Source organism: Anopheles gambiae, chromosome 2 (assembly GCF_943734735.2).
Source record: "Anopheles gambiae chromosome 2, idAnoGambNW_F1_1, whole genome shotgun sequence".
Taxonomy (NCBI): Eukaryota; Metazoa; Arthropoda; class Insecta; order Diptera; family Culicidae; genus Anopheles; species Anopheles gambiae.
Window position 1 is genome coordinate 1,672,886 of NC_064601.1, and position 21,566 is coordinate 1,694,451.

At 46.9% G+C, this 21,566-nt stretch overlaps 2 protein-coding genes across 6 annotated transcripts in view; both read left to right on the plus strand.

The window, feature by feature from the left end:
- LOC11176119 (uncharacterized) overlaps positions 1 to 21,566 on the plus strand; it is a 74,226-nt gene that overhangs the window by 21,339 nt on the left and 31,321 nt on the right. The window lies entirely within an intron of this gene.
- Positions 1,249 to 2,794, plus strand: LOC133391527 (mucin-5AC-like). The gene is made up of 2 exons (XM_061646375.1): positions 1,249 to 1,768; positions 1,850 to 2,794. The coding sequence occupies exons 1-2, from the start codon at positions 1,285 to 1,287 to the stop codon at positions 2,746 to 2,748; spliced, it is 1,383 nt and encodes a 460-aa protein (XP_061502359.1). The 5' UTR covers positions 1,249 to 1,284; the 3' UTR covers positions 2,749 to 2,794.

The following is a 21,566-nucleotide window of genomic DNA, read 5'->3' on the forward strand; positions in this document are numbered from 1 at the left end:
ATACAGGCTTTTGATTGCCGGGTTCCCCAGTGCACGGAAGTGTTTCTGGAAAATTAAATGCAGATGCAATTATTCGCCAATGGCTCGCAATGCTGCCAGCCAGACGAGGTCACAACTCTTCTCCTCTTTTTGCTGAAAATTTCCATGACGAAAGGCAGCTGTATGATTCGTCAGATTGATTAATTCAATTAAAGCTACAGGGTACCGTGCGCTTGGGATTGGAAGAAGCAGTAATAAAAAATCCAGGATTTGTTGAGTCCATTATTCTCCATTGGCTCCCCCAGGAGGGCGAATGGTGCACCGATGTGGTTGTCGCATGAGAAAGGATCGTGCAGTTTCGGAGCCATTGCGTGCAAAGAAGTACCAAAATGGGTAGTAATCATGAAACGCAATCAGAGAAAAGGAGAATTATCAAAATCTACCCCTTTGCAGGATTGGAAGCATGTACAGCATGCTTCCATGTTAACGCCATCATGGAATGAATCATTGTCATTAGTTAATTATCGAATGCGTTTTACTCGATTTCTTTTCGGTCTCATGATATTGCCAGTGGTGGTAACACTGCCAAGCACTAAACAACCCTGCACTTCAAGTACATTTATATGAGCAGGTGTTTAACGTGTGTGTTCTCCGGTGATAAGGCTCTTGAAAAATCGATCAAACCATTGATCGTTCGAAGGTGTTGGATAGCATACTTTTAGGCTGCAAATCGTGTGTTTGTTGAATTGGAAAAATTGATCCAAGAAGCCCACGTTCTGCTGTGTCGCTGTCATTGTCAAAAAGTACGCTACAAAAGTAAATACTGTCAAGATCAACACAAACATTCACAGTCACATACCAATCAATGGCATTGTTCAAAATATGAATGTTACAAAAAGATAAAATTCCTACTAAACCTATGTAGATGAATATATAAAATGTTGTATATACCACTGGATCATTTGTTTTCGTAATAAGAAGTAGTATAGTATGCTTCATTCTCTTTTCTCCTTTGTATTAGAAGTGTGGTGTTTGTTCAATCCTTTGCCGTACCAAATGTTCCATGCTACACAGCAAATGCCTTAATTTGGCAAAATGACTTGCCGAAGTCATGAGGATGGACAAATATCCGGCAGAGTTGTTTGCAAAAATGGCAGCGCTATACAATTGGTTTGGTTTTGCAAGCTTGCACAATATGAGCTATTGTGCTTAGAAGGTGTTAACATGAAAGATGTTGCTTGACATATAAATAGAGAGATGTTTCGCGAATTTGCTATTTCGGAAGCAGTAGGTGGAGGTATCGCAATGAAAGAAACATTCGCCACAGTCGTGACACTTTTAGCCCTTACCGGGCACCTGTGTAGCGGGGCTGGACTCGCGATTGGTAAAGTCTCGGTCGGTCCGGTCACTGTTGGACCGGTGACGGTATCAGTGGCGCCTGTCACCGTTCCGTCGGTAACTGTTGGACCTATTTCCGTGTCCGTCGCACCTATTACGGTTCCACCCGTAACTGTCTCGATACCGGCAGTGACAGTACCTCCTGTAACGCTCCCGGTAACAGTGCCATCACTCGCCGTTACCGTACCAACCTTGGGAGTCACAGTTCCAACGCTGGGCGTGACAGTTCCCACGTTGGGAGTAACAGTGCCCACGCTCGGCGTCACAGTACCATCTGCCATCCCCATACTTGGCTCGGTGGCAGGTCTACTGACCACTACAACGACTGCTGCACCAACCACGACCACGACAAAAGCACCTGACAGTACCGTCAGTTTCAACATCGGTGGCAGTGAGTATGGCTCCAAAGGAGCAGCGACTGTCCCTTAGGGAGGTTCATTTTCGTTTACCTTGGTGCGCATTTGTGTTTCAGGCATCCTCACTGTTGTTGCATCTGACGTAGCAACAATTCAGGCTGTAATTGCTGCCTTACAAGCGGCTGCCGTAACTACTACAGTTGCATCCACAACAACAACAACCACAGCTAGTCCAACTACAACAACGACTACAGCAGCGGTAACGACGACCACGACTGCGGCCACAACCACAACGGCAGCAGCCACAACAACAACCACCACTGCTGCAGCAACTACCACAACTGCTGCAGCAACCACAACAACGACCACGACCACTACCGTAGCTCCTACAACTCAGGCGTCAGGATCTATTTCGATCTCTATCACGATCAATTACAATGGGTCTAACGTTATTGTGGTAGCTAACAATGCTTCACTGCTCACACTGCTGACACAGCTGCTTAATCAACTGTCCTCTACCACAACCACTGTCGCAGCAGCGAGTAGTTCAACATCTTCCACCACGACAACGACCACCACAACGACGGCAGCTGCACCGACGACAACTCGTCGCGGAGGTGGTTGCCATAGACACGATCACAGCCACGAGCATTTCGGCTTCGGATTTGGTGGAAGAATCGGTATCGGTGGTCCTGGCGGTGTCCTGAGCATTGGCGGAGGAATACGCATTGGAAGGCCACCGGTCGCTCCTCCTGCTCCGCTCATCACATCCGGTCCAATAGTACCGTTCGCTCCGGTTGTTAATCCTATTGGTCTCGTTGCCCGACCCGTGCTGACTGCTGCCGGGCGCATTGTGAATGGAATAGGGCAGGGCATTAGCAATATAGCAGGTGGAATTGCAAATGCGGCTGGTGCTGTGGTTGGCGCTGGTGCAGGACTTTCTGCGGGGGTAGGTGTGGGCGGTGGTTTTGGCATTGGTGTGGGCGGCAGAGGTGGTGTAGCATTGATGGGTTAAGGCACTGAGGTATAAACTAAAATAAAGATGTACACTTGAATGGTAACTGTTGTGCGTTTAGTGTTTCACAGATAAAAGAAGAATCACTTTCTCTATACTGTGAGAAAAAAATGTTCTTCCGACCTTCAGGGCTTGTCAGTGTCAACGTGGGTTTTATGAATAGTTAACATTCATAGGCAAGGGTCACATGAACAAGGTGCTGATTGATAGATTGATTTGTATTTTCGAACCATAGATTGTCGTAGTTTTCACACACGTGTGTAGACTTAATTTGCCATTTTTTTTGTTTGCCTGATGTTCCATTGGCTTCAACGAATAAAAAGTAAAATTTGTGAAAAGATTCGATGCATGGAATCTCTCTCAAATTGAGCGTTTTAAATAATAAAATCCAACTTCCTGTGCTAGTTTATTTTTGAATATTGCCAAATATTTTAGTTAGTAGTTAGTGCATGCCAAAGTCACTTGCGTTGATAGCGAACTTAAATTAAAAATTTTAGCATTTAAAAATTAAAAATTTAAAATTTAAAAATTTTTTTAGCATTTAAAAATTATTTCATCGGTGAGACTTATAAATTTACACCAATAAAAGCATCGATTTGAGTTGTACTACTGGAATCGGAAAATTGACTTCAAGTGGAAAGAATTGTCTATTAGTCGTCGTTAGGCGTCGTCCACACAATTTCCACTATCAAAGCTTCACAATAAAATTTGTTTGTATGTTGCTAAAACAGCCACAACATGAAGCAAAAGCTGTTCACCAGCTCAGTATAATGCAGTTTTTTATTATGTACAAGTCTAAAAGAGCGTCGGAGCCAAGCTGTTTGAGCATCAAAGAAAGCAATTATACGCCAGCGGTTGACTTGTACAGCGGTATTCAAATATTTTGGTGAAAGTGGTCTTGAAAGTAAACAATTAAATGGTTTATAGTCCGTCTGTACTTTATTTGCCTTACAGAAATTGCGTATTTGCAAAAAAGACTTGCAACAAGTGGCTTAGAACTGAAGATCAATTTTGTACTGTTCAATCTACTAGGAACGATAAAGAATCAGTTCTTTTCAGAATTTTCTACCATAGACTTTGGCTCATTAGCGATGTGTGAAAATGTTGTTTGTTTTGTAAATTGTTTGCAAAAAAATAAACGCCTGGTGGTTATTTTGCGCAAATTTCCTATATAAAGCGTGCGGGCTATAATTCGGTTGTAGCATTCAATATCTTCTGCCACACTTGAAGAGAGAATGAAGACAAATATTTTATTAACTTTAACTGTGGCAGCATGTCTGCTTATCAGTCAAGTGCAGGCCCAAGCTACTGTAGCTATAAATGTTGGTGGAGGTAAGCATTGGTCGAATTTCTAGACATGATGAATCGTTTACTGCATACGATATTTGTGATTCTTTGCTGTAGGTACTATCACAGTCGCTTCGAGCGATATTAACACCATTTTGGCAATAGTAGCAGCTTTGCAGTCTACAACTACCACTGCAGCTGCGACAACGACTACAGCAGGGGCGGTGACTACAACGACTACGGCCGCTCCAACAACTACAACGACTACGGCCGCTCCGACAACTACAACAACTACGGCTGCTCCGACAACTACAACAACTACAGCTGCTCCGACTACTACTACAACTACAGCTGCTCCGACTACTACTACAACTACAGCTGCTCCGACTACTACTACAACTACGGCCGCCCCAACGACTACTACTACAACGGCCGCACCGACAACTACAACTACTACTGCCGCACCGACAACAACAACTACTACTGCCGCCCCAACAACTACAACTACTACTGCCGCCCCAACAACTACAACTACTACTGCCGCACCAACAACGACTACTACAACTGCGGCTCCGACCACAACTACTACCACTGCGGCTCCGACGACGACTACTACCACTGCGGCTCCGACGACGACTACTACCACTGCGGCTCCGACGACGACTACTACCACTGCGGCTGCGACGACAACAACGGCTGCCACAACAACTACAACAGCTGCTACTATTAGTGTAGTTGTTACTGTCAACGGATCCAGCGTTACTGTGTCGTCCTCCAACAATTCTTTGGTGAATACTGTTCTTCAAATTATTGCTAGCCTTACGGCAACAACCACTACGGCAGCGGCTACAACCACTACTACAACGGCGGCGACCACAACGACTACGAGTACTACAACTACAACAGCAGCGGCCACAACAACTACCACGACAGCTGCGGCCACGACGACCACTACCACTGCAGCTCCAACCACCACTACAACTACTACTGTTGCTCCAACAACCACTACAACTACCACCGCTGCCCCCACGACGACAACGACTACTACAGTTGCACCAACGACTACGACGACTACCACAGTTGCTCCAACCACTACCACCACAACTCTAGCTAGCACTACTACCACAACTAGAAGACCGTGCGGTACACGTTTCCCAATCGGTTTGGGAGGTGGTTTTGGTATCATAGGAGGCCTGGGTCCGCTCGGCTTTGGTGTGGGTCTCCGAGGAGGAATTGGAGGTAGCTTGGGAGCTCCACAAGTAGGAGGATTCGGAATTCTGCCAGCCGTAGGCCAAGTTGTGCGCACCGGACTTGGCGTGGTTGGCTCGGCCGCTAATTTGGCTGGGAATGTAGTTGGAGCCGTCGGTAATGCAGCAGGTGGATTGCTTGGAGGTTTAAGCAATGCTGCCGCTGGAATTGGATCTGGTCTGAATGCAGGCCTCAGCGGAGGTATTGGAGCAAGAGTGGGAAGTGGATTTGGTGGAAGTCTGCAGGCTGGCGGTGGCTTTGGAGGTAATCTGCAGGCTGGCAGCGGTTTTGGAGGAAGTTTCCGTACTGGATTCCGCGCCGGTCTAATGGGCTGATAGACGGTGCTGATAGAATGTGTACTGTTACGATTAGCTAATATGTTTAGTTCAAAATAAAGAATCCATGCAACAAACATGTATTGTATTTTCAACTCATTTAATATCTTCTGTTTTGTCAGAAATAGCATCACATATAACGTTTTAAACAGATTTGTGGATATATTGCAACATATATTTTAAATGTGGTCTGTTACAGCATAGCAAAAGCATGGGTGGAGCATAAGCTCATTGAGTAGTACAATACTTCTTTATTGAGTTCGATAAATTTCCCTTGTATGTAATACGGTTTATAGCTCTGTGAATGTATGTGAATATGATTATTTACAAAAAATAAAAGTGCTTCAGTTCTAGAAAAATCTTTGCAAACATTTAACTTGTTTTGCTGGCCAGATCGTCGACGATGAAACAAAGAAAGAGTCTTTTGAAGCCAAAAAAGATCTTTGCACGACAGAAAGAACAACCTATTTACCACCAGAGCTATTGACGTGATCGGATTGTAGAACTATACTTGTGGTTCATTAGACTATAATAACTTTTCATTCATTTATGCGGTGTACCATATATTGGCTCGTGCGAAACAGCGAGACAATGCAAACTGTTATATTGGGATACGTCTGCAGACAGTGGCCTTAACACGTGAGGTATAGGTGATACGCGCACCCGCACATGTGGTCTGAACTAGATGTATATAAAGCATGTGCACGTCCTTCAATCTTCAGAACCTATCCTTCGATAGCTGCCGTGTAGTGATCAAAATGAAGAACTATTTGGCTTCTCTGGTACTCGCCGTGTGTTTACTCACCGGCCCAGTTGCTAGTCAGTCGGCAACGGTATCGATCAATATTGGAGGAAGTGAGTGCAATAAGGAAGCGTGCAAAATGTGGTTAAACTATCGGAAATTAATAATTTAACTTTGAATTAATCCCATCGCAGGTGTTATCACTTTAGCGTCGTCGGACTTGTCGACGATATTGGCTATTGTAGCAGCGTTGCAAACATCAACCACAACAACTGCAGCAACGACAACTGCTGCCGCTACTACAACCGTTGCCACCACTGCTGCTACTACAGCAGCCACGACCACTACGACGGCAGCCACTACCGCTGCCACGACCACTACGACAGCTGCCACTACCGCTGCCACCACTGCTGCTACTACAGCAGCTACTACCACTACGACAGCTGCCACTACCGCTGCCACCACTGCTGCTACTACAGCAGCTACGACCACTACGACAGCTGCCACTACCGCTGCCACCACTGCGGCTACTACAGCAGCTACCACCACTACGACGGCTGCCACTACTGCAGCCACCACTGCCGCTACTACTGCTGCTACGACAACAACGACAGCTGCAACTACTGCTGCAACTACCGCTGCTACTACAGCAGCTACCACCACTACGACGGCTGCCACCACTGCCGCTACTACAGCAGCTACTACCACTACGACAGCTGCCACCACTGCTGCCACTACTGCCGCTACTACAGCAGCTACTACCACTACGACAGCTGCGACTACTGCAGCCACCACTGCTGCTACCACCACTACGACGGCTGCAACAACTGCTGCTACGACGACCACTACTGCTGCCACAACCGCTGCAACTACGACTACTACCACTGCTGCCACAACCGCTGCAACCACAACTACAACTACAGTAGCCCCGACAACTACGACTACTACAGTTGCACCGACTACCACAACCACTACTGCTGCACCGACTACCACAACCACTACTGCAGCTACGACCACGACAGCGGCTCCTAGTGTGACTGTAACTCTTACTCTCAACGGAAATACTATCACCATTGTGGCTTCCGATTCGAGCTTGGTGAATTTGTTGACACAAATTTTGACAAGTTTGACAGCAACGACTACTACTGTTGCCCCGACTACCACAACGACTACTGCTGTCCCGACTACTACGACCACTACTGCTGCACCTACTACTACCACGACCACCACAGTTGCCCCGACTACTACGACCACTACTGCGGCACCTACTACTACCACGACCACCACAGTTGCCCCGACAACTACGACCACTACTGCTGCCCCAACTACCACGACCACTACTGTTGCACCTACCACTACCACGATTGCTACCTTCACGACAACACGTAAATGTGGAGTTGGCATTGGAATCGGAGGTGGAATTAACATTGGAGGACTGGGAGGAATCGGAGGAAGCATTGGTATTGGTGCCGGTCTAGGAGGTATCGGTGCTGGAATAAATGTGGGTGGAGGTTTGGGAGGACTCGGTGCCGGATTTGGTGCTGGAATCAATCTTGGCGGAGCAGGAACCGGACTCAATGTAGGTACTGGAATTCGTCCGATCGGATCGCTGCTCGGAACGGTGATCAATACTGCTGGCAACGTGGCCGGCACTGCAATTAACACGGCTGCAACTGGCATTCGTCCGATCGGATCGCTGCTCGGAACGGCGGTCAATACGGCTGGAAATGTGGCCGGCACTGCAATTAACACGGCTGGCACTGGCATTCGTCCGATTGGATCGCTGCTCGGAACGGCGATCAATACGGCTGGAAATGTGGCCGGAACTGCAATTAACACGGCTGGCGGTGTGATCAATACGGCTGGCAATTTGGCTGGCACTGCTGTCAATACGGCTGGAAACCTGGCCGGAACTGCGATCAATACGGCCGGTGGTGCAGTGCGGGGAGTCGTTGGAACTGCTACCAATGTGCTCGGTGCTGCCTCAAACGTGATTGGCAATGTTGCCGGGGGACTCTTTGGTGGATTGGCCAGCGGCATTCAGGCTGCATCCAATGTTGGCTCTCAGTTGAGCGCCGGAGGAAGTCTAGCCGGTAGCGGCGGACTCTTTGGAAGCAGACTGACTGCAGGCGCCGGTTTTGGATTCGCTGGATAAAAAGCGGAAATCGGACCAAAATCAAACCCGTGTTTTCTGACTGAGCTGTTTTCTTTTTCTATCTTTTAAACTTTCAATAAAAACTGATCTATTTTGAGACCAACGGTTTGTTTCTTATCTTGAAACAACGGAAACTAAACACCATAAAAGCAGCTAAGAAACGAGAAATTAATATTATGTAAATATTGATCGTGCATGATCGTCAAACCAGTTTGGTAACACGTTCGGTGCGACTCTATTCCCGTAAGGGCATTTGTTTAATGAGATCTCATCTTCGATTCGCTTTATCGTAGCTTTCAATCTTCAACTGCTGTCCAACCAAAGCGAACGACCATCGGTTGTGATGTAATGCGTCACCACACCGGGACACCTGCGGTTGGCAAGAAACCGTGAAATCTTGATAACTTGTAATGTTTTACATCTGCTTGAAATCAATTAGCCATTACAGCGATTTCGGTCTCTACTGTTTTTGTAAACAAATGATGCGTTATGGAAGTTGTGAAATCGTTTAAACGAAAGGTGCCATCGGTTCAATCAACCGTTAACTTGTAAATCGCTATTGCCCCATCTACTCTGGTGTAGATATCGCTTTGGGTTTAGTTGGATGAATATTCGGATATTGTAGTAAATCATTAAAATAAACTCTCCTTTCGTGATTGAAAATGTATGAGTGACTAGTAAAGGAGTTTTTGGCCCTGGAACTATCCGTTCAAATGAGCCTGCCGGTATCAAAGTAATGTTGATTTTTACGTACCGTTGCGTCTATCTGAGTCTAGTTCAATATGGAAGGTAAATAAACAAACTTGCAGCAAAGTATTTACTGTTACATTTCACTTTACCAGACGGTCGTTTTTTCTGCTGGTAAGGCAACGGCTCGATTTTTTGTACACGGAATATTCGGATACATCCACCGTCCCAAGGCATCGCTCGGCCTTAATCCTATCATATTTTCAGCTGATCCCTGTCAAAACGGAACTCTGTTTTGCTGTTGAATCCGAGGAGAGGGCATAAAGGGCTCACAAGGGCAGGCGGGGGAAGCGACTTTACCGAGGCTTCTTTCCGCTCGGAATCCATTACTGTGGCATTAATATACCTGTCCGGACGAAACGTTGGCAAGTCGGTGTCCCAAAGTGTCGGTGGGCGGCGCCCGGCTGGATTTGGGCCCGGGAATATTACCGGGGGAAACCCTTTTTTTAATCTTTCCAATTTATCACCCCTTTTGTTTTCCCAGCGCACGGGCAAAACGTTTTATTGAATTAGATTCAGGGGTACGTACGCAAGGATTGGTGTAAAAAATTGCCAAAAACCACCTCGGCGGTGGCCGGGCATTGTAGTCTTGTTATGGCGTGGTATGGCGCCAAAACACGAAAGGTAGTGGAAGGAGTAAGGAGGAAAGGTAGTGGAAGTTATATTTTTGATGCTTTCAGGATTTCAGGATCGAAGTAGAGCTTTGTTTTTTTGGGCAAAGGTTCCTGCTAAAGTGATGGTGAACAAAAATGTTGATCAATGGTGACAGCGTGAGTTGGTCGTTGGAACACTTTTACCCAATTTAGCATACATTAGTGAGAGGGTGTCGAAAAATTGCGAAAGTTGTGCTTTTTTCTCTAAAAATAGCAATCGAGGTAGAAATTTAATAACACATTCAACAGGGAAGTATTTTAGGGAAGATAATGATCGTTGTTTATTAGAAGAGTAATAAATGAAGCGCGTTTATCCGTTGTTCTGTTAGAGGAAATGCTTCCTTGTATCGATCGACAAATAGGGTTTGTTGTAAACACAATGTAGAGCAAAGCCATAACGGCCCCAACTAAAACCGTATAATCCGTACCGGTAGCATTGTAAGAAGTTCTTTCGCGCACGTCAGCAAGGTAGTTGCAGAAAGTCTTACAAATAACGACCAAGTCTAGCCGTGAAGAAAGCAGAATGCACTTTCCATTCCCTGCGCACCCTCTTGTTTTTCTACAGGTGCAACGGAGTGATAGAGCGAGAACTAACCGATCCGACCATTGCTGGAGCGCAGCCCAGCGAAAACACATTTCGTTCCGTTGCATTTCCTTTGTTCCGGAAGCGTGCGCTGTGTTGCCGGTGCATATAATTCGTCTACACCAGTCCGGCGTGTAATTAGCAGAAACAAGACAAAGTTTCACCCGAGACTGGTCGAAAAGTTGCACACACCAAAATACAAGACCGGGCTGTCGACGATGACGTCTAAAAGACGACTAGTTTTTGGTAGAAGTGGTGGAAAGCGTTGCGAGCGCCAGTGCACATCCCGGTCTTATATTTGGCTATGGGAGACTTTGGCTTTGGCACGCGAACAGCGTGCCCTGGCCGTTGAAACTAGAGAGCGACAAGCGAGGCGCGAATAATGAAGAATAATTAGACTTTCAGCACAGCAAACGAGTTTCGCGAGGAGGAGCGCTATTTTAAACTAATCATAATTGAATCAATTTCAGCGAGATGCCCTACCGTGTGCATTCCAGTTGCCAAGGGGCAAACGGGGGATCCGTCGTGTCTGTGGGCGAACCGTGTGGCTGTTGCTAATGTTGTCGCCGGCTTAGCTTCGTCTGTGCCGTGGTACACTCTGCTATCGATGGATGTGCGAGATGGATGCGGTTTTTGTCCATTGTGTAGGGATAGGGATCGTTCTCGATGACACAATGCAGAACGCGATTAAATTCTCCGAAAACAGCACGTCGTCATACGTTTGTGCGTGACACATAAACACACTCACACATCTGGTTAACATTCGTGTAGTTGACGAGTCGGTGATGAGCTGGCACACGCCAGCCTGCTTAGATCATTACTCCGCTGACACTGCAACGGGGTCAAGTTCAATTAGGCAGAAGTATCTGCCAAACAAACTTTTCTCCGCTTGCTGCGCTTTATGCTATTCGTGCAACTGAACTGGCAACCGGGGCACACTTCCCAGAAACAAACCTCCACCGGTTGACTTTGAAGTGGGCTTAAACGGAGCTTACAAAATGGGTTCTTCTGAGTTAACTAAGGTTTGGTATACACCGCAAAAGGATCTGCAAATTGAATGTGTTCAAAGGTTCTATCAATTTAAAACCACCCGTGTACAAAACATTCCCTTCTGTCTGTCTGCGCTGTCCGTCCAGTCGACAATGCTGTCAACATGGCCAATACCCTTCAAATCGATGCAATGTGCCCGGCAGTGTGTGTGTGTGTGTATATTTTTTGCTCCGTACACATATGAATGTTTGTTTTTAATTTCGTCTCTTTTGCAACGGGCACCCGGAACCCGGAAAGAAGGAACCTCGGGTTACTTCTCGAAGGTGGTACAGGCACTGGACGGTGTGTGGCTGTGTGGGTTTGCTGGAATGGAATTCAATCTCACGTCACTTTGGTCCGGAACCGGCTCGGCTCGAATCCCTTTTTGCCTAAGCCGAAGCGTGATGGTTCGATTTACATTCCATTAATCAAACCGAAAGGATCGATCGGAAGCGGTAACGATGTGTTTTCGACGTCCGTCCATCTCTTCTCGGCAGTGACGCACCAGCACCTTGACACAAGACTGACTTGGGCGAGGAGGATGTTCACTAGTGTGACTTGATGTCGTCGCGCGTACGGTCGAAATTATCGACAGTTGAACGGTGTTTTCTCTGGGCAAGGGAAGTGGAGTGTAGCGTACAGTGGATTATGCTGAAAAGATTCAAAATCGATTTATTTTGTTGCTTGTTAAACAGATTGTTTCAGTCGCTCGGCGTCTTTGTGAGAGTGGAATTGTGCCGCGTGCCCCGGGACACATCGCCAAACGGTGCGGGGGAAACACGATAAGAAAAGACGTCCGTTGTTCCATCGGGTGTTTAGTGTTAGTGTTACTTGACACTTTGGCATGGCAAGATGAAAGAACGGAAGTTCGATTTTCGGTCCCCATTTCCCACCACCTCTGTTTGAGACATTTAGTGTCATTCACGCCGCCCGGTTCTGTAGGGGGTTTGGGGAATTTTCTTTTTTGTTTCCTTAACGCTTCACATCAAACGAATGCACCATTCGCATCATCCACTTCTCCATCGTTGGCTTTTGCTATAGCGCCACAGTAGCAACCAGGCACCGCGCTTATGGTGATGTAAACCATTTGCATAGGGATAGCATTAGTATGTCCGCATGAGGGTCGGGGGAGAAGAAATAGGAAAACTGGGTTCAGGAAATGCTAAGCTGATAATATGGGGCGGGTGTGGAAGTTGAATGTGTTGTGTTGTGCAACGGTTATGCTAACGAACTTTAAGCTGTTTACATTAGCGTGCAATCAGGTACAAGTCAGCGAAACGGACCGAGCTCCTCAGCAGTTGGTAGGAACAAGCATTAATCTTCTTAATTCTGTCTGGAGGAATTTGGATAGAAGAATTGCATTAGCATGGATTACGGGAGCTAGGAGGGTTGGTTTAAATTGTACGATATTATTGGTGTCTTTTTTAGGCCCGTCGGTGCAGTTGATCAAACAATAGATCAGGTTTTTATTGCTGATTTTACTGCTTTATAAACAGCTAGCGTCGTCGTTTGTTGTGACGTCTTGTTCGAAACGGACAAATTGACCAATCGAAACAACAACGTTCATCGTAGCAGACAGAGTAGGCTTAGTTTGTTTGTGTCTAAGCTACAGATCTGTGGATGATGCACGATCATATGTTACTGGAGCACAACACGCTCATGTTGCTGTGGAAGCCGATTGATGGTCAAACTACAAACCGCATGATGTTGGGAATGGTATAGCTTACTGTAGATAACCATTGAGAACACAGCCAGTTGAGTGAAAGCGACATACGAACATGAACTGGCTCAGTTCAACGATAGGTCATTGATATGTTTGGAATTTCCGTTCCGTGCTGCGCTTCCGAGTTTCAGCGGACGGAAGGGAAACTGGAGAATTATGTTCCTGTAGGTCGAGTCATCATCGAGTGGTGGTTGTTTTGAGTTTGAGCCCGGTGTCACGTTGATAGATGCAATAGGATATAATGTAGGGATGAATATTGCTAACACACTCACTCAACTCACTGCCTGTTACTGTTGCTTCCAATAAACATTGTATTCTGCTTGTAATGGCTGAGTGTACAGCTTTGATTGAAATATTCACGATTCTCTTTCTCTTTCTCTCTATCTCATTTCAGGTATGTGGCAAGCGATCGAATCTCTGGAGGACAAATTACCATGAACATGAATCACTTTGAAGTAAAATTGTTTGCGACTGTTGGCAATATAGAAAATATTCCACTTCTCTCACCCTTACTCACTGCGCGCACACGTCTGTGTGTGTGTGTGTGGCAAAGATAGACTGGATCATGTTTCATAAAATGTATACATGATTAATTATGTTGAAATTCCTAACGAAATTGATATCAAAGTTAGCTGCCGACAGCGGATGGTGATGGGACTGCATCGCGCCTTGCTCTCACAGTGTAGCATCTTCAGCGGCTTTGCAGATCGCTCTACGGCGAAAGCCCACAACAAGATCTTTTACTCCTCTCGTTAGTTTAATTGACTCCTTCGAGTGGGACGGCAAGGGCTCCCCAAAACACACACACACAAACACATAAGCATCATTATGGGCATTAGGACGGTTACGGCAGTTACGGCTGTGTGGCAAAAGTTATTCCTTAAGCGGACGGAGGGTGGTGAGAAACTCCATTAAAAAGTTTTATTATTTGCTAACATACATACATACATACAAGCAAACATCCATACACGATACATTTGCACACATTTGCACACATACAAAACGGCAGATATGGCGCTAGGGTACGTGGACGGACGTAATTTAGAGCAAACTGGAAAAGCGTGAGCTCATCATTAGTTTCGGGTAATTTATTTATTTATCCAACTTGTGGAAGTGATTATAAAAAAAGATCCCCCTCTCGCCAGGTTACGATCGTAGCCCTCAGCCTTCACTGTCTCAGCGTGACTAAGAAAGGAAAGCGTTGAGCGTTTATCGAAGATTAGCTCGAGCGGGGGACTGGTGTTGCCTTGTTCGGGTTGGTAAGACACTGAAGCCATGCACTGGATTTAAAATGCCGTCCCCAACGATAGGGACGATGGCCGACGGTCAGGCGTGTAACACTTGTGCGGCTGTTTGCTGGACATTTCCCTCTGTAGCGATAGTGAAACGTCAGGGATTTACAATGGGGACGATAAAGTTTAGCCAGACAAAGGCTTATTAAAAATTTACGGACACGTTTATGTCATCCTTTGATTTGGCTTTGCCTTCCCGTTTGTACACCGATACAGCGGGGAGACAGGTGGTCCTGGAAAAAGGGGTTGCTCGTAGAATCGGAACGATGACGATCTGTGTCCCGGAGGACAGGAAAAACAGTAAAGCCTGCTGAGTGTTCTGCACAAACCAACTTACGGACGGACGGACGGACGGGCGGATGGATCCCTTGCCCGCTGGGAATAGCCCAGGAGGCAGTGGGCTACGCCTTATCGTTTCGTATCGTCCTGCTGCTCAGCAGGATCACCCGGCAGCTCGGGTCGGGAAAGTGCGATGGACCAAGTGCCTGTGGTATTAAATTTTGTGCTTATTTGTTCTAAGCATTATTGCCCTCTCGTGTGCTCGCACACACACACACACTCCCCACCGTTTATTTGCGTCCACTTTCGAATGTTGATCCTTGGACTCTCGGCAACATCTTCGTTCTAGTTTTCGTAGGTCGTTCCCTCCCTCAGGGGGTGGGACCCGTTTGCGGTCGACCCGTTTATGGTGGGTGATATTTCTGGGGAAATAAATAAAGCAGTGACCGGGAGGGCAGGCAGACAGGCAGGTAGATCGGTGGGTGTGTACATGGCCAACAGAGGCAAGGATTGTGCAAGCTCATTTCCTTTGAAGAGCCATCAACCCGATAATATTCCTCTTCTCGTTGAGGTCTCGCTGAATGGCATTTTTGTTGAGGTGAAACCAGAAAACCAGAAGTGCAGTATCTCGACTGGATAAAGGGAAGAGAGAGAGAGAGAGAGAGAGAGAGAGAGACAGAGAGAGAGCGAGAATCGTATGGGCGAGACAACCGATAAGGAGAGAAGGGCTGGTCAGTTTCTTGCTTAGGTTTGTCTGTTGTCCAAGGGAATATGCTTCATCTCGGTGGAATAGGAAAATTGAATTGAATCCTCGGGCTCAGAATGTCGGACATTGTCCCGCAATCGTTTGAGGGAAGGTGGAAGGATTAGATAGCAGACACAAGGGGATTCCGTTGGTCCTGCAGTGAGGTGGCTAATAGAAAAAAGGTACACAGACAAAGTACAAGTGATGCGGCATAGCCTACCTTGAGCGGATTGTTCAACAAAAACTCGATTGTCCAAACGTCAGACACTGTCGGAGGTGTCTTAAAATGGGCGTGTGTGTGTATGTGAGCGAGTGGAATTGTAATGAATGGTAAACATATTATCGTGCAAATTATAATCGGTCTCGAAAGACGCTCCAAACAGCGCACCGGAGAATCACCCTGTGTTTTGACACTTGCAGCTGAAGAGCGATTAGAGTTGTTGCACAGCACAACCACAATAGGCAGGAAGGAAGCACAGCAAATGCTCCTGTTCGTGGAATGCGGTACGAGCTCTAGATTTTGGTCAGTTGGTTTTGCTGGACCGGTAGGATGGGGCAGGTCACACACCACCCGTAGCACACACAGTGTGGTAGCTGCGTTGATGCATGCTGCAGAAGCGTACATGATGTGCATGTTTGGCGTAGAACAATATACCACCTGCACCACCACCGGGTGCTCTTGCCTCAGCCCAACCCCCGAAAAGCTCGTCGTGCATATTATGACCATAATGCCAGAAGTTGTTCGTCACTCGTCTCGTCTTTTGCTTGACTGAACTTTGGCCGAAGAAGACGGTTGTAGCCCTTTGCTCTGCTAGGCGCCCCGTTGCGGTAGGTCCGGTATGGGAGAATGCGCGAGGTTCACAAAAACCGGAAGTCGCTGCAGACGAGAAGATGACGTTGTTTTCGAACAAGCCAAACATGCACACACACACACACACACACACACACACACACACACACACACACACACACACACACACACACACACACACACACCCACACAGGAGTGCACACCGTAATGCCGTACAAGAATCCGTACAGCTCATGCACTTCATGCCCTTTTGCGCTCTTCCTTGGCAGACACTGTGTTGTTGCATTTAATGTCGATGCCTGAATGCGCCCGGACCCGAACCCGAACCGGTGTTTTATATCGCAATAATGGAAAACTATGTTGATCAAATTAAAAGATACCAACTTTTGCACTTGAAGTGCTGCCCCTCGCAAGTTGGGCCGTGCAGTGGAGAGGGCCGCGAGGGGAGCCACATGTCAATAGAGCACATGTGAGTTTCCGACCAAACACACGGGCGCCAAAAGGGAGCCTCAAGAGATTCGCAAGGACGCAAGGACACAATTTTCTATGCCGTAACCAAACAAAGGCACACACACACACACACAAACATGTATTGTGCAACGTTTGTACTCCGTAGCTTCGAGGTGGCTAACATCGAGCTATTGTTTTTGGTGTTCCGGTTGTCGCTTGCCAACAAAGTTAAATATGGCGGCTATCGTAGTAGGCAGTGCCTCGTTGGAGTTGATGCTGTGGGTTCTACCGGTAGCGCACGGTCTGTGAAGAACAAATTTCAGTGTTTGTGAGGTTGCAGGCAGGTGGAACTCGTCAGAAGTCGTCCGACCGTATGGCGCACGGGCCTGTACACATTCGGGCCTCGTTAGTCGGTATGGCTTAGTCGGACACGGTTTCAAGCACCGAGTTTGTGTGTGTGTGTGTGTGTTTTGTAGAAATCCAAAACCAGGCATCCCGTGACAATGACAAATCGAGCAAAACTAGACTGTGAAAACACGGCCGAATGTGTTTGATTGTACCGTGGATGGTACGGAATGAAGATATCACGAGTCACCCGCTGGGACGCTCGCCGCACCGCTTGGCCAAAAGAGGTATGGGAAACCCATTAAAATCGGAGGCCCTTCTCGAGATGATGGGTACCGTGATTCGAAGAAAGTCAAAAACCTCTCGAACACGCGCGCCTCAAAACGTCATTCGATGATTAATGGTCAGCTTTGGTGGTTTCGGCCAACCAGGAGCCATCGACAGGACCTCGGTTTACGGCCCAATTAATGGTGGTAATTGTCGGCCGAAAAGTTGTCGGATCATTGCCCGGCCCATCATTGTTGTTGTTGTTGGGGCACAGCCTGTCGTCATACCTGGATGATGGAGCCTTCCCAGTGCTCCAAGATACAAATGGGTCGACTTTTAGCACAACTTGCTGTAGAGATTGGTCCAATGTGTATGCTTCGATTGTTTTGCCGCATTATGCAGTCTGCAGGAAGTTACTGGAGGAGAGAGCTAAGGCAAAGCGGAAAAGTGCACTTTCATTTCGATTCAATTATATTTGCGAGATTTCACGGAAGCATGAAATATGTTTTCGTTGTTTTAAGCCCCCAGAAAATGGCGTGAGTTTTGTGCCAGTTGCGAAATGCCAGTAATAAGTTTGATGATACTAACTTTTCCTGACTCTACGCTCTACGCTCAGAACGAACCACTTGTACGGGTCGTTTTGGCTACGGTTGTAACTGCTTCTGTTACCGTTTTGGTGTTTGTCGGGTGAAAAAGCTTTAAACTTGAATCCGATTCCGTTTGCTGGTTGTTGGTTTTTTCGCTGTTCCTCATACGTTGCTCGGTTACTCAGCAGGATCCATCATCATTGACGGTTTGATTGCGCACGGCGAATGAAACCAGGAACTCGACTAGAAGCAGCTGGAATTGTTATGTTCAGCGTGGCGTGTGATGCGATGGCGTGTTGTGGGAGTGTTGTTGCTCAAGAGGCACTTGTAAGGTTTTTGCATTTGTACAGCAAATTGTTTCGAAAATTGTTTGCTTCGTTTGTACATGTGTGTGTGTGTGTATGTGGTGTTGCAAACAATTGAATAAAAAATGAATCCGATTATAACGTTTAACGGGGAGGGAAGCTGGGGGAGCTTGGGGCGAAACTCGCAGGACAAACTGTGGAAGCATCCAGAATGTGGGGAGAATGTGAAAAAGTCACGAAAATTCGGCAATGTATGCGTTTGAAGTATGCGTTGGGAAAATCCGGCCTAGCAAAAGTTTAGAATGGTTGTACGCGTGATACGTTCTGTACTTGTTTTGTTCTATAAAAATGTGAAAACGATTAGAAGTGACACTTTTGAATGTCATTATTTAACACAATGACAGAGAGTAATGATGCACATCAACGCCACCGATACACCGTTCACGCGTGTACGAGGTTCATAATTTATGGACGATTTTCTTACTGTCCTTTCCGAATCTTTGTAATATTTAGTGATGGGGGCCCGGCGAGACACTGTAATTCCCCTCCAGGGAATTCGGACTTGACGACAAAAACTGTCATGAGTTTCTCATTTCACCTTTGTTTTAGTTTCATCTCTATCACTACCACGACCGTGTGTACATCGCCGTGGTGCGAACGCCATGGAAATAAATTACATTTTGTCCTCTCTCCGTATGATCGGTTTGCCCGGGCGCAGTCAGCACCTTCAGGAGACCGGTTTTTTCCGTTTACCATCGCCAGACAAATGATAGCAAAGGAGAGGATGTAAGGAGCACGGAGAAGGAATCGATGGTGGAATGAGCGCGAACCGAACCGAATGAGAAGCAGCAGTGCAGCAAAACTGCCCGCCGAAAGGTGCCGAGGTGGAAAATGACGACAAGAAAAACTAGTCTCTCAGTCAGTGGATTTTTCCGGCTGTGTATTTTCCTGATGCGCTCCCCATGCTGCCACCACCACGGGAAGCTCCACCTTCTTGGTGTGTATTTTTTCTGGTTTATTTTGCGCCCCACCCCTGCCTTCGGATGCTGGATTTTCCGGCATGCGATAGCTTTGGGAGAGCAGCATTTTTCAGTGGAAACCATACGCGAGGCCATAAGGGCAATACCGTGCAGTGCCCTAGTGCGCCTGACGCGGTAGTGACTGAAGTGACAAAGGTGGTGAACTTTTGCCGCTTCCATCTCGGAATGTCTTCGAATGCCCAGCGCTCCACACCAGAGCAGACCAAGACCGCTCGTGGAGACTGAATCTTTCGCGTGTGTTGGGTAGCATTTCTTTTTTTTTGCTTCTTCTCTCCGGCCTTTCGCTGGCGTTGCTGGCGTGTTTCCACTTCAACAATGTCAACTTTTTGTTGCGATCAAGCCACCAGTGGCCGTAGATGTCAGTTGCCAGGAGGTTCTTTTCCCTCCCACAAGATCTCAAACTTTCCACCCTCCCCGCGAGGGAAGGAGGAGGCCACGGACCCGCGCCTGACCTGATGACAGTAACGGTGGCAGAGCGGGAGGAGGACTGCTGCCATCGTACCGGGATCCAAAATGGCGATGAAAATGACAGGAATGTCAGTACGTTTTGTCTCGGTTATTTTCATCATAGTTGTTTCTTGTTGTACCTTCTGCTCCGGAAAACTCACCGGGCTCACCGCTTTCCATCTTCTTTATCGCACCCAGTGCGCGGAAGACGTACTCGAAAGTTGTACCTGTTATTACAAAACTGCAAACTTCTCTGGTAGGGGCCCCCCATGTCGTGAAGTTGTCCCCAGGGAGGTTGAATATTTACTTCCCGCTTCTCACTCACAGAAACACACATACACACACTTATACACCTGTAATACCATCCAAGCAGGCGGCCGTTTTTCTGTCGTTTCCTTTGCCGCCGCGGGAAAATGTAATCTCGTTCGACGGATGGTTGGAAGGATGATAAAATTGTATGACCTGCTGCTGAACCGTCTCCAATACCTTCCACTGCACCGATAGATTCCGTTCCGATCGATCCCTTTTGAACTGAGAGCGCAAGAGAGCGAAAGCGGAAAGGGGGGGGGGATCTGGTAGCACTTTTCATCGTATTTGTCGATTGCATCTTACGTCGCCAAGGTGCCAAGGTGCGTTACCGAAGCAAAGTTTATGATAATTTTAATTATGCACTCCAAAGACAAAAACTGCAAGCAAAGGGGAAAGTGTGCGATACATCGAGGGTGGAAGAACAGCGCTTTGCAATTACTCTGTGCAGTGCTGCTGCTGTGCGATCGGGAAACGCTCCGTAAGTCTGCGCTGATTTATTCAACCGTAATTCTGAGGCAGAAAGTTTGCTCCTTTTTTGCCATTTGCTGCCGCTGCGGTTCCGTATTCTGACGGAAGAGTAGGAATTGTACCTTGTATTTTCTTTATTTTTTGGTTCCGTAATTTGTTGCAAAGTTAATTGCAAAGTTAACATGCTCTGTCTGTCTCTCGCGCTCTCAGGCTCAGTACGCGGATATGCGATTATCATAAATTTTAGTACAAACTGTTTCGAAACGCTAGCAGCAGTGAGAGCAGTTGGATTTAAAGCAGTAGCATAATAATAATTGCACCTGGGAAAGGATGTATTAACGTGCGGCCAGGGCTTTAACTTCAGCGTTGGTGGTAGCAGAGTTAATCCGCTATTCTTAGAGACTCATGAGCCAAGCTCATGGGTTTTAAAAGTTAGTTTGCAACATAATTATGACTTGAGATAAGGTAACATGCTTCTATCTTCGTTATTTTTTCTCTACCTGTTGATGGCTTTTATTGGAATGGTTTATTTATAAACATCCGAAAGTGGTCATCTTAATCTCTACCGTTTGGCCGTTCGTTTATCAGGTAGCAATAACGGCGGACGCCCTGCCGGACCCTTCACGACACTCCACATTAGCATTTTGGTGCATCCAATTAAAATGTTTCGTGGCACGTCATCTTCGCACGGGCGGCATTCCGGCTTTGTTGAATGCATTGATTGGTTTGGGGTTCTGCTCGATCGTTCGTTCGTTTGGAGCACATTGGTGAAGACATCAGCAGCTTTATGCTTTCCATGTGCCATGCGATGATGCACCGTGTGTATGTGTCGAAATCGTGCGATATAGAAAAGCGGTGCCACTTTTCGGGTCGATTCAATCTCATCTCACACTCTCCACCTCCACCATCTTCCGACATCGGATGCTGGTGCCCCTGCCTATGGGAAGCGGCCCTATCTCTCAGCACGTGTT

What these genes read in the sequence shown, in the direction of transcription:
- LOC133391527 (XM_061646375.1), top strand. Translation starts at nt 1,285, where the DNA reads ATGAAAGAAACATTCGCCACAGTCGTGACACTTTTAGCCCTTACCGGG. An exon ending in CAGTTTCAACATCGGTGGCA is followed by an intron (nt 1,769 to 1,849) that starts GTGAGTATGGCT and finishes TTTGTGTTTCAG; the next exon opens with GCATCCTCACTGTTGTTGCA.